General features: G+C 44.8%; 3 protein-coding genes across 7 annotated transcripts; all 3 read right to left on the reverse strand.

Moving 5' to 3' along the window:
• Window positions 1-253: 253 nt before the first annotated feature.
• khk (ketohexokinase) lies at window positions 254-4,527 on the reverse strand. Of its 5 annotated transcripts, XM_088309661.1 has the most exons (10): window positions 4,311-4,527; window positions 3,631-3,747; window positions 3,166-3,300; window positions 2,856-2,990; window positions 2,300-2,359; window positions 1,694-1,766; window positions 1,479-1,622; window positions 830-918; window positions 526-683; window positions 254-440 (listed from the first exon to the last, which is right to left on the reverse strand). In XM_088309661.1, the coding sequence occupies exons 1-10, from the start codon at window positions 4,421-4,423 to the stop codon at window positions 337-339; spliced, it is 1,128 nt and encodes a 375-aa protein (XP_088165787.1). In that variant the 5' UTR covers window positions 4,424-4,527; the 3' UTR covers window positions 254-336. The 5 variants fall into 5 exon arrangements, with proteins under 5 accessions (XP_088165787.1, XP_088165789.1, XP_088165788.1 ...); XM_088309663.1 differs by lacking the exon at window positions 3,166-3,300 and having other exon boundaries at window positions 4,311-4,526; XM_088309662.1 differs by lacking the exon at window positions 2,300-2,359 and having other exon boundaries at window positions 4,311-4,526.
• A 272-nt stretch (window positions 4,528-4,799) lies between these two features.
• Window positions 4,800-10,544, reverse strand: ctsa (cathepsin A). The gene is made up of 14 exons (XM_088309659.1): window positions 10,460-10,544; window positions 8,895-9,055; window positions 8,700-8,811; window positions 8,430-8,480; window positions 8,105-8,191; window positions 7,866-8,021; window positions 7,304-7,480; window positions 7,132-7,223; window positions 6,927-7,005; window positions 6,090-6,238; window positions 5,768-5,843; window positions 5,595-5,684; window positions 5,132-5,233; window positions 4,800-5,050 (listed from the first exon to the last, which is right to left on the reverse strand). Exons 2-14 carry the CDS (start codon window positions 9,053-9,055, stop codon window positions 4,967-4,969), a joined length of 1,416 nt encoding a protein of 471 aa, XP_088165785.1. The 5' UTR covers window positions 10,460-10,544; the 3' UTR covers window positions 4,800-4,966.
• An 816-nt stretch (window positions 10,545-11,360) lies between these two features.
• On the reverse strand, window positions 11,361-14,302 carry snrpb (small nuclear ribonucleoprotein polypeptides B and B1). Its single transcript, XM_088309698.1, has 7 exons — window positions 14,133-14,302; window positions 13,182-13,333; window positions 13,003-13,114; window positions 12,685-12,837; window positions 12,494-12,623; window positions 11,572-11,697; window positions 11,361-11,489 (listed from the first exon to the last, which is right to left on the reverse strand). The coding sequence occupies exons 1-7, from the start codon at window positions 14,133-14,135 to the stop codon at window positions 11,449-11,451; spliced, it is 717 nt and encodes a 238-aa protein (XP_088165824.1). The 5' UTR covers window positions 14,136-14,302; the 3' UTR covers window positions 11,361-11,448.
• Between the last annotated feature and the right edge of the window lie 566 nt (window positions 14,303-14,868).

Consider the following 14,868-nt stretch of genomic DNA (forward strand, 5'->3'; position numbering starts at 1 on the left):
TATTGTGTTCTAATGCTAGAAAAACACGGAGCTATGACGCAAAAAAAAAAAAAAAAAGGCTAAGACGTATAAATACGTCTTTGGGAGGCAGGGACTACATATTTGAAAATGTATATGTATGTTTTATGGATTAAATGAGTTAATACAATTCATTGATTAAACCAAAAAAATTGATTACTGAAATATTATTATTATAATTAACTGTTGCAGCCCAACTGAGATCTGTTTTAGGAATTACGCTAACAATACCGTCAACATTTTTGCAGCACTTTATTGATCCGTGATACGATCATTCATCATCAGCAATCACGCGACCATGTCAATAAAGTTGGTTTGTCACAGTTGCGTCAGTCTGTCAGCAATGGCGTCGTAACCATGGAAACCGCACTTGGCGCCCGCCACTTTGCAGCCGAATGTCAGCGCGTCCTGTAGATGGCAACCTGCCCGTGGCAAGAGCGTTTGTCAATGACCGGAGTTCCACTTGCAAATGCTTTCTGATGGCATGCGTGTGTGTCCGCGTTTCACCGTTGGCCAGCTTGTGTATGACGGCGGCGTTGAACGTGTCGCCAGCCCCGAGCGTGTCCAGCAGTCGTTCGGGCGGGAAGGCGTCGGAATGGAGTAGCGTTCCGTCGGCGTCCATGGCGTCCGCTCCTTTCTCGGCCCATGCGCAGATCAGGACGGCGCTGAAAGACGACAAACATGGGACAAATTTCATCATTCCCACGACGACAATTTATGACCAAAGTGGGCTAGAACTGACAGAGATTCCACAGTTAGCCACAAAGTAAGTACTTTATTAGTGTGTGTACGTGTATGTGTGTAGACCCACCCAGCTCTGAGGCGACCTTGGAGTCCTTGGAGAGCGCTTTGTGGCGTGTGGAAGCCAAGGTGCTGAGCCACGTCTTTGCTCACAAATACCTGGCACACGTAGCAACAGAAAGATTTGAAGAGGTTGCTGAAAGAAAGCACTTTCTTACTCTGAGATAGTGTGTGATTCTAAAAAATGACTTGAAATTGGTTTGTTCTCTTGAGAAAAAAAAAATATTTTTCCTCTTGGGAAAAAATACATGCTTGCCCCCTAAATTATCTATTTGCAGGATTTTGGGAGGACCCGTCCCCAAAATGAGTTTGCAATTGCGCAAAGGTGCCACAAGATGGCAGCAAATCGCATGCTATTGCTTCCTTTAAATTCCATCAAATAAAATTTTCTTTAAATTTAATATTGGCCTATATTAATACAAATTTATTTTTTTTGTTTTATTTTTGTTCACCAATTTAGGTGAATTTCTGCCCCACTGATTTTTTTAAATGTGTACAAATGTTCTTTTCAATTCTTTTTGCCCCAATCCCCGCTTGGTATATATAGGATTTCTTAACAGGATTTTTTTTTAATCTTGCGCTTTTACTATTCTAAAAAAATAAATAAATAAAATCTTTGAAGCAGTATTGTAAATGCGTTGCGTGTTTTTATGACAGACCACGTCAGCGTGCGGGAAGAGCTGATACAGCTTCTCTCTTGGCTTTTCGATCTCCACGGAGGTGACGATGTGTTGCCGTGGCGACGCGGCGTTGTATCGCTCCACGGCAGCCATCATCTTCAGTTGCTCGTCTGCATTGCGGCCCTGCGGAGCACAGACGGCTTGTGACCTGCTCGATCACAAGACTTTGTGGACGACGGCGCAGCTCTGCTTACCTCCCAGTGGATCCACTTGAAAGCGCTCAGGTCCACGCCACTGAAGTCTGCACACGTCACGTCTGGAATGTTGCTGCACAAATGCCATATTATTAATTAACAATCAACATTATAATCATGGCAGAAAAAATCCGAGTGGACACCTGCATATTCGCCAATTTGGGGTATTTTTTTCCCCAAGGAATATATTTCAAATTTAAATTATTGGATTGTTTTTCCCTATCCCAAACTTATTTCTGCATTTTTTAATTTTATTTTTAACCAGTAAAGTGTTCACCGTTTCAAGCAAAAAGCAAGTGTCCGTAACTCAGTGATGCTCATCATCATGCAATTCATCAAGCAACATCGAATTGTGACTTTTTTCCTATTATTAATTAAAGAGCTGAAATTGTTGGCTGATTTCTTTATTTCAATTAAACATACATGAAAAATTCCCATGCAATTACAGTGACCCAAGGGCAAATTAAAAGACACTGCAGACCTTGAAAAAGGAGCTTATTTATTTTGAGTATTGTCGATGACTGGTCGGGACACAAACGTGGCTTTGTTGCCTCCGCATTTGTCACAAGTGCGCTAGCGTGATGCTAAGCTAACCGTTACACCTGCCGAATGGAACGTGACGGCGACGACATCACTTTCGGCGGGGTATTGGTCACGGCGCGGGCCCTGCAGTGGGTGATGTGACTTTTCATTAGACCGGCATCCACAAAGCCGGCGGAAGAGACAACTGAAACAAAAAGTTAGCTTTGTGCAGAGCTTGAAGACACGAAAAGCCAGCCAGCGAACAGCGAACGATCATTTAGTATCAGTGGGTGAAAAGCGATTGATGCAATTGCTTGAAGGAAATCCATCAAATGGATGGAAATTAATCAATGCAAGTAAGACATTTTTTTTAAATTATCATTACAAAATAATTGATGGAAATTCATCAACTGAAAGCAAACCATGAAAATCAATCTATCTGGAGCAATCGTTTATTGTCGGTTTAAGAAAGTCAATTGATCGACAGGAATTATTAATTACAAGGAATGAGAAACAATCGCTAAAAAGTGATGGTAAGAAAGGAATTTTATGGGTTGCCGAGTGGCGGTTGGCGTGCGCTAAGGTTCGGGTTGCGCGGCCAACGCCTCCGGAGAATCGGTCGCCGCCCGAGCGGTCTTACGTGTCGGCCAGCAGGACGGTGCGAGAACCGCTGGACGGACAAACCACGCAACACGCGCTGGGAGTTTGTCCCGTCGTCTGCCAAGCCACCCGCGAAATATCGATGGCCCGACGCGAGAAGTCGTCAACGATGAAACTGACATACACCAACACACACACACACAGGAAATTCATCCAATGCCCCTCCAAAATAAAAGCGAGGGGAACCTGGCTGCTGTTAAGACGCTGGAGTGGGAGGAGCAAGACGGTCTTTGCGATGATGTCCTGAAAAACAGCCTGAGACACACGTGCACGGTCAAACGCAAACACACCTGTTCATGTGCAGGATGGTGCGACTTCCTGTGGCGGCGTTGCTGATGACGAGCGAGGTCGGCGTGACGCAGCCTGCGCGCTCATGGGGCGAACGCACTTCCACCTGGAATCTCTGAAAATCCTCCAAAATAAAACTACAAACAGGAAACTGCTTCATGGCTTCTCTGTCTTACAAAAAATAAAATACCTGGAGAGAACCCCGTTGTGTGCGTGTGTGTGAGTGAGTGAAAGAAAGAGATTGTGTTTGTGAAAGAGTATTATGGACCTGGTCAAATGCTTCTTCAAAAAGAGTGTGTGTATGCATGGGTTTGTACATGTGCATGAGTGTGTGTCTGACTGCTTGTGTGTTTGTGTGAGAGAGACAGAAAGATGGTGTGTTTGCATGTGTGCAAGGTTCACTTTTTCAAAGGCTCCAGCGTGTGTGTTTGTACATGTTTATTTGTATGTGTGTTTGTTTGAGTTACCTGGCCACAGGTCCTTCACAAAGTGATCCCATGAATGCACACGGCGATCCCAGAAGCGACAAAACTGTACACGAATTGGACGCGTTGCCGCCTCGCTGCCATCGCTGTGACACACACCTGTCATGAATATGCAAACTGGGGTTATAATAGTTTGAGAGTTTAATCGTTATAGTTACTAGTTATTTTGTTTTCACTGCTGTCTATTCCATTTCGTTATTTACAACAAAAAAAGGACACAAGAGTTATTGCACAATAAACTAAAGTAAAGGAAAATTTACAAAGGACAGTTGGGCCTTGTCATACAGCAGCAGCAAAACAAAAACATGTCAAATAAACTCCGCAAACTCATTCATGTAATTGAGAAGGCCAATTTTGTTATAGCAGCAGTTTATGGTTTAAATGTTTTTATTTTGATTCGAGAGCTTAAATGTTTCTACAGTTTTTAGTTCCCCTTATTTGGTTAGCCTCTAATCTTTTTGCACACTTGAGTACAATGACAATTAAGGGATTTCTGATTCTGATTCTATCTAAGGGAACCAAACCTAACCTTGTCCCATGTACAAGCGTGCAACCGTCCATGTTAACAGCTGTTTACATAGCATTAGGATTAGCATTTGCATTTGCATTGGCATTGGCATTGGCATTGGCATTGGCATTGGCATCACCCTCAGCCAGCTCACCTGCTGTCCGAATCTTCTTGGGGAAATGTGTCCACCACGCTGATGATGTCCAGACAAACGAGGCCGATACACAGAATCTTTTTGGGCTCGCGTTGATCTCCCTGACGCTCCATCTCGCTCACCAAATTTCGCCCTGTTTAATCAACTCTGCTTTGTTTTGTTTTGGTGCACTTTGATCTCGCTCTCCGACTTGTCTGATGTCACCACTTTGTCTTCTTCGCTCTGTTTACTGTGCTGGCGTCCCGCCAAACTGCGGCCTGTCTCCCCCTGTCGCTCAGACCAAGGTACTGCACAGTAATAAAATAATGCATAAAATTTGCGATTTTCTGGACAGTCGTGACAATTATCAGCAAATAAATATCTCATAGATGTTTTTCCCCATAGCGGCCAGCCACATTTGTTTCTTGTTTCTCACAAGATGAATTTGGCAGACTAGAATTAAATTTGAAAAATTGTTCATTTGTCAAAAAAAAAGCACACGGTCACATGTAAGATTAAGCTTTTATTTGTGAATTTCCCTTTAAAAAACAAACAAACAAAAAAAACAGCAGCAGCAACATAACAGTCATTGAATCAGGTAGGCAGTGCAAGTTACCATGGTAAGAGGCAGTCAATCACAAAGCATTGCTTATTACCACGGAAACGGGGGTTGACCCTCAGTATGGTTGCTTGTTGATAAATCTTGAGAAGACGGCAAACGCCGCCACAGGTTTGTCCGTTGGCACCATGTGACCTGAACCCTGCGAGGGAGAGGGAGCAGAGTTCAAAGTTTGTCCGAAAAGGTGCAGAAGGCGACGACTTTCCTTGGCGGCGGCATTTACCTTAACGGTGAGGAAGGCCAAGTTGTTGAACTCTTTGACGAAGCCGCCCACCTGATGGCCGTCCTCGTCCTTGTACAGCCACGGACGCCGACTCACCTGCACCTGCGTTCGTCAGGCCCTCGATTAGCATCACATCCATGCTAATTTTCCTTAGCCTGTCTATGGTGTTTTGCATGATGTGTTAGCATTAAGCTAGCAGATATCAGTTGAATGAAATGATATCATGGGTGAAGCGACTGAAGCCAAAATTTTGCTCCTTTGCCCTTTTCGCCAGGGTTTTCTGGAGGAAACTTTCCGCAGCATCCCCCGTCACGGACAGCCAACGGCGTCCAGGATGGACTTACTACATCACATACATCAGCAGCACACACAGCCAAATAAAGTTGGAAAAATAATAACCGCGTGGTGAACTATAAAAAATTGCGGGTCAATATCATTGCAGTCGTTGGTTAGGTTTACTAACCTCCTGGTTCAACGACTCCACAAACCACTCATCACCCATGAAGTTACACGCCATGTCAACATCGCCGTTGTACACCAGCACACGGTACTTCTACACACACACACACACACACACAACTTGTAAAGTGAAACATCAACGGGGGAAGGAATGCAGTGCGTGTGGCGTGGACATACCAGCGCAGCCATAAGCTTGAGGTACTGCTTGCTGACGTCCAGGTACAGCCGGCCGTAGCTGAGGTGCACCTCGGAACTGATAAAGATCAGAGTAATTGATTCCAGCAGTCAGCATTAGCATTTAGCGTCGGGATTATCACAGAAGACGTCTTTTGCAAGTCGTCACTGAGGCAGCATAGCATTAGCAGCTAACGGGAAAAGAATTGTCACTCAAGAGCTATCTGGGATTTTTTTAAACAGATCTCTGGGTTTGTTTTCCAAACACAGCGAGAATAGCGGCAGCGAAAGTGTTTCGAAACGTTCCCGGCGGCGGCGCGGTCACCTGCAGATGGTCCAGTCAGGAGACTTGCTGCTGATATGCAGAGCGCGTCGTACTTGCGGATCGTTGAGGAATCGGGTGATCGCCGTTGAGTTGGTGCAAGGCGGCTCCAGGCGCACGGGCATCTTCCCGGATGTTAGACCTTGCAGCTTCTGAAGCGCAAAAGGGAGCAAACATACCTGGAGTGAGTTGGCGGGTGAGGGGTGTATCTTTTTCGAGGGCTGCGCAATTGATCCAAATGAAATCCTGATTTGGATTTTTGTTTGGCGTGACTTTTCAAAACAATGAATGTGCAGAATGTCGAGGTCAGGAACAGGAAATTAGCATCGACCTCCGGGAGTGATGCTCCTTCAAATAATGCATTTACAGACAAACGCATACATGCAATTAACTAGGTAAACAGTCTTCCCAATAACTGAAAAACAAGTTCTATTAACTCATTCAATACCAGCCGAGTACATAAAATGGATCTTTGACGTCTTTAGCCGTCAATGGCAGTAAATGAGTTCATAACATTTCAATTGCAACTTTTTTTTTTTCTCTCATTGTGTTTTCTCCATGCATGTACGGCAATCACATAAGAGCAAATAAATTTGATCGAGAGATAAGGGAAATGCTTAATCACGTTTTGCATGTGGGCAAAGAAAAAAAGGCTTCGATTTCACATGGGACAAACGGGCCTGAGGCTATGATGACAGTTTGGAGTAGTTGAGCTTTCGCACTTGAATACATTTTAAGTTTTTAAGTCTATGACGAATCATTTGTTGAATTGTGATTTCAATCTCAATCAAAATATCTGTGACTATGATTATTGTTGTTTTCATAATGGTCCAGCCCAACCTTGTTCCACATCTGCGTCCACTTGTGATGGATGAAGACATTCCCCAGGTCTCGCACCACGAGCTGGCCCTGCTCCACACTGGAAACACGCAAGATGCAACGAGTCGCATGTTACCCAATTGTACAACGATCAAAGTCCCCAACAAGACGCACACAATCCAACCCCAAAAGCACGCACGCACGACAGGGAACGGCGGCGTCTGACCTGAACCTGCGGGAGACGCCACCGGGACACGGCGCGTACAGGTTGTACATGTTAAGCCCCGAGCTGTAGACGATATCCTGAACCTCGGCCAGCTGTGAGCAAAGCAAAGAGGCGTCACGCAAAGTGCGACTTGAGGAGAGAGAGAGAGAGGGTGAGGAGGTCGGGGTCTCACGGCGTCGGAGCAGTTGACATTGGGGTTTCGGTGGAAGTCGCATTTGCTTTGGCGGCAGCACGACGCCTGCAGGCGGCTCCACAGGCGGCTTCCCAGCAGGCCGTGGTAGTACGCAAAGTACACCAGCGAGTTGTCGTTCAGCTCGTAGCTCGACATCCCGTTGCCCACCGCCATGCCCTGCGCACACGCGCACGCACACACACAAAAAAAAAATCTAACTAAGTCTGAGTAGAGCGAAAATGACTTTGGTTTTGGTCTTTGTCAGTGAATATCATACGTTATTAAAAAAAAAATATATATATATATATATACATATATATATATATATATATATATATATATATATATTTTTTTTTTTTTATACTTTCCTTTTCGGTTCCCAGAATGCATTTTGTGGCACAATGCATTTAATTAATGGCGTTCCAAGAACATTAATCCTTAGCTGTTTTCAAATAGCCTTTCCCAGTTGCTGGAAGGCATTTTCTCCCAAGTAAAGTCGGTGACTCTGCGGATCTCTTTTCCAAAGGGTACCCGATGACGTCATGACGGCGCCGAGGCTCACCTGAAGGTTGAGGGCGTCGTCCTCCATGACTCTTTCGGCCAGCGTGGGCAGGTAAATGCCGCCATAGCTTTCTCCCGTCAGGAAAAGCGGGTTGGCGCTCAGCTCGGGGAAAAGACGAAAGAACTCCTTCAGCGCCAAGTAGTTGAGCATGGACACCTGAGATGCACCGTGTTGGAAAAACAAAGACAGCCATCAGCAAGATGCCATGTCTGGCGGGCGGGCGGCGTGACCTCGCTGACCTCCGTGTCGTTGGTGGCGTAGTCGCCGTCGTCAGAGTAAGAGAAGCCCACCCCCGGTGGAGACTCCAAGTACAGCATGTTGGCAATCTGGAAGCACCACAACGCACATCACGCCAGTTACAATAGTCGTCAAGAAAGGTCAGTTTTGGTCCCGTAACGCCAAAATATAAAAATTACAGGCACAACGTTCGACTGTTTTTGTTTGTTTGTTGGAAGAAAAAAAAATAAGATGAAAAACGCAAGGTTTTTAGGTGCAATTCTAGAGGCGATTCCAGGCGTGAGGTCACAAATCAAGCAAAGCCAGACATCTGTGAGGGGTCGTGACCTTGTTCCATGAGTGTGGGTTTTCTCTCAGCATGACTCCATCATCCTCCACCTGCACAACAAGCAAAAAAAACGCCTGTGTTACAAAACTACAACAAAAGGGGGCGCTACCAAGAGGCAGCCAATTCAAATTGCATAATATGTTGCTCACATCTCAAGGCAAAAAAAAAAACAATCAAGTGACAGCTTGCATCTGGCAACATTTCCAAGTCAATGTACGGCTAACTCAAAGCGCCAGTCAAAATTTGACGTACGCGCCGTCACCACCTACCAGGAAGGGTCCGTGCTCTGTCAGTAGCCCGTCCAGCGAGCTGCAGCCGGGACCGCCGTTGAGCCACAGCACGACCGGGTCGGACGCCGGAGAATTCTGAGACTCTGCAAACCTGTCGGGAAGAAGTTGGCGGCTGAGCATGTGCGCACAGCATCGCGTGTGTCATGCCTGCACGTCTCGGGTCCATGCGCTCACCAGTAGTGCAGATGCTTCCCATCCGCCACGTTTAAGTATCCAGAGAAATGCCGGAAGCTGGGCTGCTTGAGAAGCCCCGGAAGGTTGACAACTTCATCGTCGGCCGGCGCTGCCGCCACCGTACTCGCCAAGAGGAAGTACAACAGCACCACCGCCGCCATCTAACAGGAAGTGATATCATTAGATAATGCCTGCATGCTTTCAGCCAATCGATGCTGCTGAAAAATCAACAATTAAGCAATTATCAAATTTATTGATAATTGTTAGGGATAATTGCAGAATCTTTTAAAAACTTGTGGTTTGAAAATGCTCTGAATTCTATCTTCTCAATAATTTCTGTAGTCCTCCATGAATGGGCATTGATATGATTTGAATCAAAATAAATTATTTGATTTTCTTTGTAATGCCAAGATCAAGATTTTCTGACCACCCAATGAATCATAATTCATTATTGTTTGTGCATTTTCTACATTGTCAATCTGAATAAATTGATGGAAACTCAAACATGTTTTTTTAAGACAATTCAGAAACATAATAATCGACGGATTAATTTATTATTGAAATAATAGTTACTTTTTGTTGAAGTTGGATGTCACTAAGTGGGAAAAAAATGGAAATGATAATAATAAAGGAAAGGAATAACATGCGCAGATAGTCGAGTCCAAATAATCCAAAAGCTCATAGGAAAAGTACGTTCAAAAACGTGGGATCAGTTTGATCTTAAATAAATTACGTCTACCAGCAACGCAGATATTCAAAAAATTGCAAAAAGAGTGAGCGTGAAAAGGAGCTCCCTAAAATAAGAGAAATTATTATTATTATTTAATAAAAACACACCCCGAGTCTTTTTGTTTAATGGCGAATTTGTCCATTTAAATCAACACACATGATCTGTATATAAGACTGATTGGTTTGGCATTTGACTTTTATTGCTGATACATAAGACGAAAGAACAAAGGTTCGACCAAACTTGTTTTGACTTGTGTGTTGCACTAGATGTCACTGATGTTCCTTTTACTGAAGCCCCCAAAAAGCTTCGAAACTGTTTGGTCTTTATGAAGCTCCAGCAGCCCACCTCTCGAAAAAGCTTCATCGCGTAACACATAGCAGCACATTTTAAGATCGTTGATTCTTCCTCTTCCACTTCGGTGGTCGTTTGGCAGTCCCTCGCAGTACCACCAAAATTTTTGTTTACCAGAAAAGAATGTGTCTTACCAATGTAAGACCTGTGATGTGCACAAAATGACCAAAGCTGGCCTCCTCAACATTTTTCTTAAAGACAATTTAAATCGTTCCAAGAGCCTTCGACGGCAAAAAAAAAACTTGGCCTTTCCGACATACTTTGTGTTAACTTTTCGTACTCGTTGTTGAGGTGCTGAAGGCACCGGCGGCCTCTCTTTGAATCTTCTTCGCTAGTTTGACACGCAAGTTTGCCGGCAAAGTTAGCAACGACAGCTAACGGCTAACAAGCAGCCGGCCGAGACTCTTTCGCAAACCACATTAGACGGGCCAACTTGCGCCAACGACAAGGAAAAAAGAGCAAGCTGAAGTGTCGTCTGTCTTACCTTCGTCTTCGTTTTTTGCTTCCGGATCACATGACCACCTGACAATACGAGCGTGACTGGCCTTCTTACACGGTCACGTGATCGGGCGATCGTCAAATGAGTCACATTTCCTTCCTTGTATTTCTTGCATTTAATTTAGTTTTTTTTGTATTACTTTCGATTGAATTGACTTTACAGTATTCTGGATTCGTTTGATGCTATTTATGAATTATATGCACCACAAATCTCGTGTCAAACATTTTGTTTACTTTCGTATGACTGTTTTGGCTGTTTTCTTTTTTTTTTACATATCAAACGTACGGAATATCCATGATCAACAATTCTATGAACCTCCCGAAAAATATCTTCAATGGCGACTAAAATGTTTTATCTGACATGACAGAACAGCTGTACTTTGCTTGTGCCGTTCCATTTTTAACTCTCTCAGATTTTGTATGTTTTCCGTTTTGCAGAGTATTTGACTCGTTTTTTATATATTCATGGATTTTTTTAAAACTGTCGTAGCCATTTACATTTATCCATGAAGTTTGGTTTTACACATCCACTTCAGTTGTGCCAGTTTTTTCATTGCTTTGAATTTCACTTACCGTTTACATTGTGCACCATTAATTACATTTAGTTATTCCACACTGTCACGTTATTATACTTATTAGTCCTCATCACTTGTATCACTACATTCCATGACATTTCCTGAGGGTGCTCAATGTGAACTTCATAAGAGTATGCAACACAATTTTATTGCGCCCATTTTGGTGGCACTTGGACCGTCAAGTCTTTGTGTTTTTTATGTCAAAGGTTTGTACAGGTGTTTTCATATCATCGGAGAGCCGGCGTGTTTGAAAATATAGGCCAACATTTACATTCAAGTGGCAACTTCAACACAGCAACAGTCAACTCGGCATGAGGTAAACATCCACCTTTATTAAACAAAAACAGAAGCAAAAGCAGTAAGAAAAAAGGAACCATTTGTACAGCACGAATGTGTCTTTTTAAGGACGCGGGGGCGGTCTCAAGCCAGGAGGGGGTGGTCCTGCCACAAAAACAAAGCCGATGTAAACATGAAGGTTTTCCCTTGTGGGATTCTCCACCATGCTTGACGATAGGACGCTTACCTCTCATGCCGGGGGGAGGCGGCCTCATGCCTGGCGGGGGCATGCCCATGGGAGCCCCTCTGCCCGGGGGCATGCCCATGGGTGGACCCATTGGTGGCCGCATGCCAGGAGGTGGACCCATCATACCTGCGCACAAGGACCATCCACAATCTAACTCCACCAGTTCCCAAATCAAGTCACATCAACTCAAATGTCATCAATCCCTTAATTACATCCCCCTCAACCAGATTGCGGTAGCAAGTCAACATGTATACTGTATTTTAGGGGGCACAAGATTACTGGTGAGCAGATCATTTCAATTATGTGTGTTGCAACAAGTCAGAGATGGAAAACAGCAAGGACAGCGGCCCTCGAGGACCAGAGTTAGAGACCCCTGGACTATATATTTCAGTAGCAACACATTAATAATACACTAAAGCATCTAAGCATACACTGTATACTCAAGGGCCCAACCGATTAATCATCCGGTTGACATATGATATTTGCATTTTTTTGTTTTTAACTTTGATTTACATATTACAATCTAGGGTAACATTCAAACATCTCTCCCGCATTCCCCCACCCAATAAACAGTGATTTTTTTTTTAATTGGCCGATTAACCGGTTAGTAGAATTTTATTCTACCAAACATCAGAATGTTGCTCAACTAATCGAAATTTGGGGTGGGGTGGCTGCGTACAGTATGTACTTGCAGACAAGCGTGAGAGAATGTCAAAAGATTCAATTCTGAAAAAACTCACTTCACGTCACCGTCTCGGCGCTTATCTTGACTGAGCAGCTTTTATCATTTCATGATTAAATTGTCAAACTTTGGCTACTTACATTAATTATTTTTTTCTTAAGGGGCATATATACTCAGCAGGCAAAACTTCTTCAAAACCAAGTACATTTTTCAAAGACGCCACACGAAAGCCAAGCTTACCAGGAGGTGGGGCTCCGCGGCCCATTGGAGGTGGGGCGCCTCGTCCGGGCGGATATTGGGTTGGTGCCCCCGCTATGCTAGCCCCTGCGGCGGCAGCGGCGACGGTCCCTCTGCCCTGCGGCGTCATCACCTGTGGGAGAAACAAAAAATTGGTAAGCGAGCAGATGCCAGCACTGACTTGCGTGCCTTACCTGCTGCGAAGGACCGCCCACTCCCCTCACTGGTCCTGCTAACCCTGCAGGAGCCTGGGGCATTGGGGCGCCGGCGGGGACGCCGCGGCCCGCTGCCCGGCCCACGCCGGGACCGCCGGCCACGCCTGCCAGAGGGACACGAGCAATTCCCGTCTGAGGGGGGAAATAGAAGGTGGTCAAGAAATGTCCGCAGTATTTACCAGCAACTTGCAAACTACACGCGCATGCGCGCACACACACACATCAAAGTTGGAAAGTCCAAGTAAACTGTTGGTGGGCAGTTATTTCTTTGGGTGCCACTAGAGCGAGTCTGCTTACGTCTTTGGGCGGCGGACCCTCCACCGTCATGGACACCAGGTTCTCGCCCCTCAGCAGGACCAAGCCCAGTACTCTCTTCTCCTCCCGCTCTGGCTGCTTGGAGTTCTTCGGCCTGCGCACGCAGAACATATTAGAATGTAAGCGAGCAGTTAACCATTAGCATCAGGTGTGGCGCTTACTTGATCTTGCGGAACTCGTCGCAGTCGCATAGGATGAGGTTCATGTGCTTGTCGAAGGCCTTGAAGGTGCCGATGAAGATGCGGCCGTCCTGAAGGATGCACCTCATGCGGAAGTCGATGTGTTGCAGCATCTTGCTGCTCTTGCCGACCGTCTGCAACAACAACAAAAAAAAAACGTCACTCGCACGCACACGGGGATATGTTTGCCAACCATCCATTTGAAAGAAACAGGAAACTCCACCAAACAGTGCAGAAAATGTCATCAGAAATTGAAATGTCAGAAAAATGGGCAAAACGGAGATTGACGTTCTCAGAAGTGCACATTGCTAAATGATATTTAATTTATCAAAACAATTGCTATGCTAATCGATTTGTTGTAATTGATGAATTGTTGAATCCCCACTAAGTAAACAGTGAGATCTTTGCGTGCGTTTTAGGGGGACACCTTGAGCGACCAGTAGGGAGTGAAAAGCCACATTTAGTAGAGACATTTCGACCGGCGTCACATCACAACCAAACGGCTGACTTGTGGGTGAAATGTGTTGTGTGGCCATTTGCTTGTTCCCCTGCAAACTTTACGTGCAAGTTAATTTCGACATGGTTCATTTGTTAAAGATTGAAAGATCCAAGCGACGTTGTCCCAACGTCGCTCGACCGGCTAGCCGCGATGCTAGCTTGCCGCCAGGATCAACTACAAATCTCAAACGAGGTCCAACAATGTTTGCAATTGGACGCAATTCTTCTGAAGGAGGGGAGAAAGACAACTAAGAAGAGGGAGGAAGAAATTGTTAGCTGCTCCAGTATGTCGGGCCGAGCGAGCCTTTCAGCTCCCCGCGCCCGATCGCCATTGAGCTGCGTCGTCCATTGAGCGGTAAACCGGGGCCAAATCTCATCAATGAAGATCACGTGGAGGCGCTCATCGGATCAACTTTAATATCCGAACGCACTCACCATGTTTGCGGTTCTGATGGGTCCGATTGACGCCGGATTCTCAACACCTTAACAAAAACCAAAAATTGAGCCGCGGGAATCCCGCCGGGCCCGTCTTTAAGAAGAGAAACTCACTGGAAATGACGTCACCGAACATCGGCACCGCTTCCCAATTTTTCCCCTCACACAAGAGCAACACTCGACTGTTCCTAGGAGTTAAGAAACAAATTAAATTGACAAATTAGAAACTTCGCCTGCTCCTCAAATTGTGATTTAAAACCATACAAAAATATTAATACTGATTTATGTGCACAATCAAGCTATTAAATGAAAAAAAAAATAAATGACGTCCTTGTTTGATCGACACGCGTAATGTTTCGTCCCTTTCACCAGAGCTACGCTCGCCATTAACGCCCAACAAACTACGCTGTCCTCGAATGCTGTTTTAAATGCTACATTACTATTACTCTTTTATTCATTTTACACAATCAAATTGTTTAAAAGAAATACTTGTGGTAGGCGAACGGGTGAGTGACGAAGGCGAACGGGTGAGTGACGTCACCGTTTGTGTTTCACGCAGGGCGTCAAATGTTTTTTTTGTTTTTTTTTAACGGATCGACCTTCTGTGTGTAATGTGACATTACTAAACATTAAACATTACTATTAGTCATTTCTTTCTTCTAAAGACGAGGAGGTTCTGTTTGCCAAAGGTTTGACATAATCTGAAACGAGGCCCCAAAATGGCATGTACATGTTG

Source organism: Idiotropiscis lumnitzeri, chromosome 11 (genome assembly GCF_059441095.1).
Source record: "Idiotropiscis lumnitzeri isolate Australia: NSW breed Sydney's pygmy pipehorse chromosome 11, RoL_Ilum_1.0, whole genome shotgun sequence".
Taxonomy (NCBI): domain Eukaryota; kingdom Metazoa; phylum Chordata; class Actinopteri; order Syngnathiformes; family Syngnathidae; genus Idiotropiscis; species Idiotropiscis lumnitzeri.

Excerpts from the sequence above, each read along its gene's own strand:
- khk (XM_088309661.1), bottom strand. The coding sequence starts at position 4,423 with ATGGAGCGTCAGGGAGATCAACGCGAGCCCAAAAAGATTCTGTGTATC. Across the intron at positions 3,748-4,310 it reads CAAGAAGATTCGGACAGCAG|GTGTGTGTCACAGCGATGGC; the intron begins GTGAGCTGGCTG and ends TATTCATGACAG. Across the intron at positions 919-1,478 it reads TCTTCCCGCACGCTGACGTG|GTATTTGTGAGCAAAGACGT; the intron begins GTCTGTCATAAA and ends TACGTGTGCCAG.
- ctsa (XM_088309659.1), bottom strand. The coding sequence starts at position 9,055 with ATGGCGGCGGTGGTGCTGTTGTACTTCCTCTTGGCGAGTACGGTGGCG. Across the intron at positions 8,022-8,104 it reads ACGCCACCAACGACACGGAG|GTGTCCATGCTCAACTACTT; the intron begins GTCAGCGAGGTC and ends GGTGCATCTCAG. Across the intron at positions 5,844-6,089 it reads CCTGACTGGACCATCTGCAG|TTCCGAGGTGCACCTCAGCT; the intron begins GTGACCGCGCCG and ends GATCTTTATCAG.
- snrpb (XM_088309698.1), bottom strand. Across the intron at positions 12,838-13,002 it reads AGGGTCCGCCGCCCAAAGAC|ACGGGAATTGCTCGTGTCCC; the intron begins GTAAGCAGACTC and ends TTCCCCCCTCAG. Across the intron at positions 12,624-12,684 it reads TGGGCGGTCCTTCGCAGCAG|GTGATGACGCCGCAGGGCAG; the intron begins GTAAGGCACGCA and ends TTTCTCCCACAG.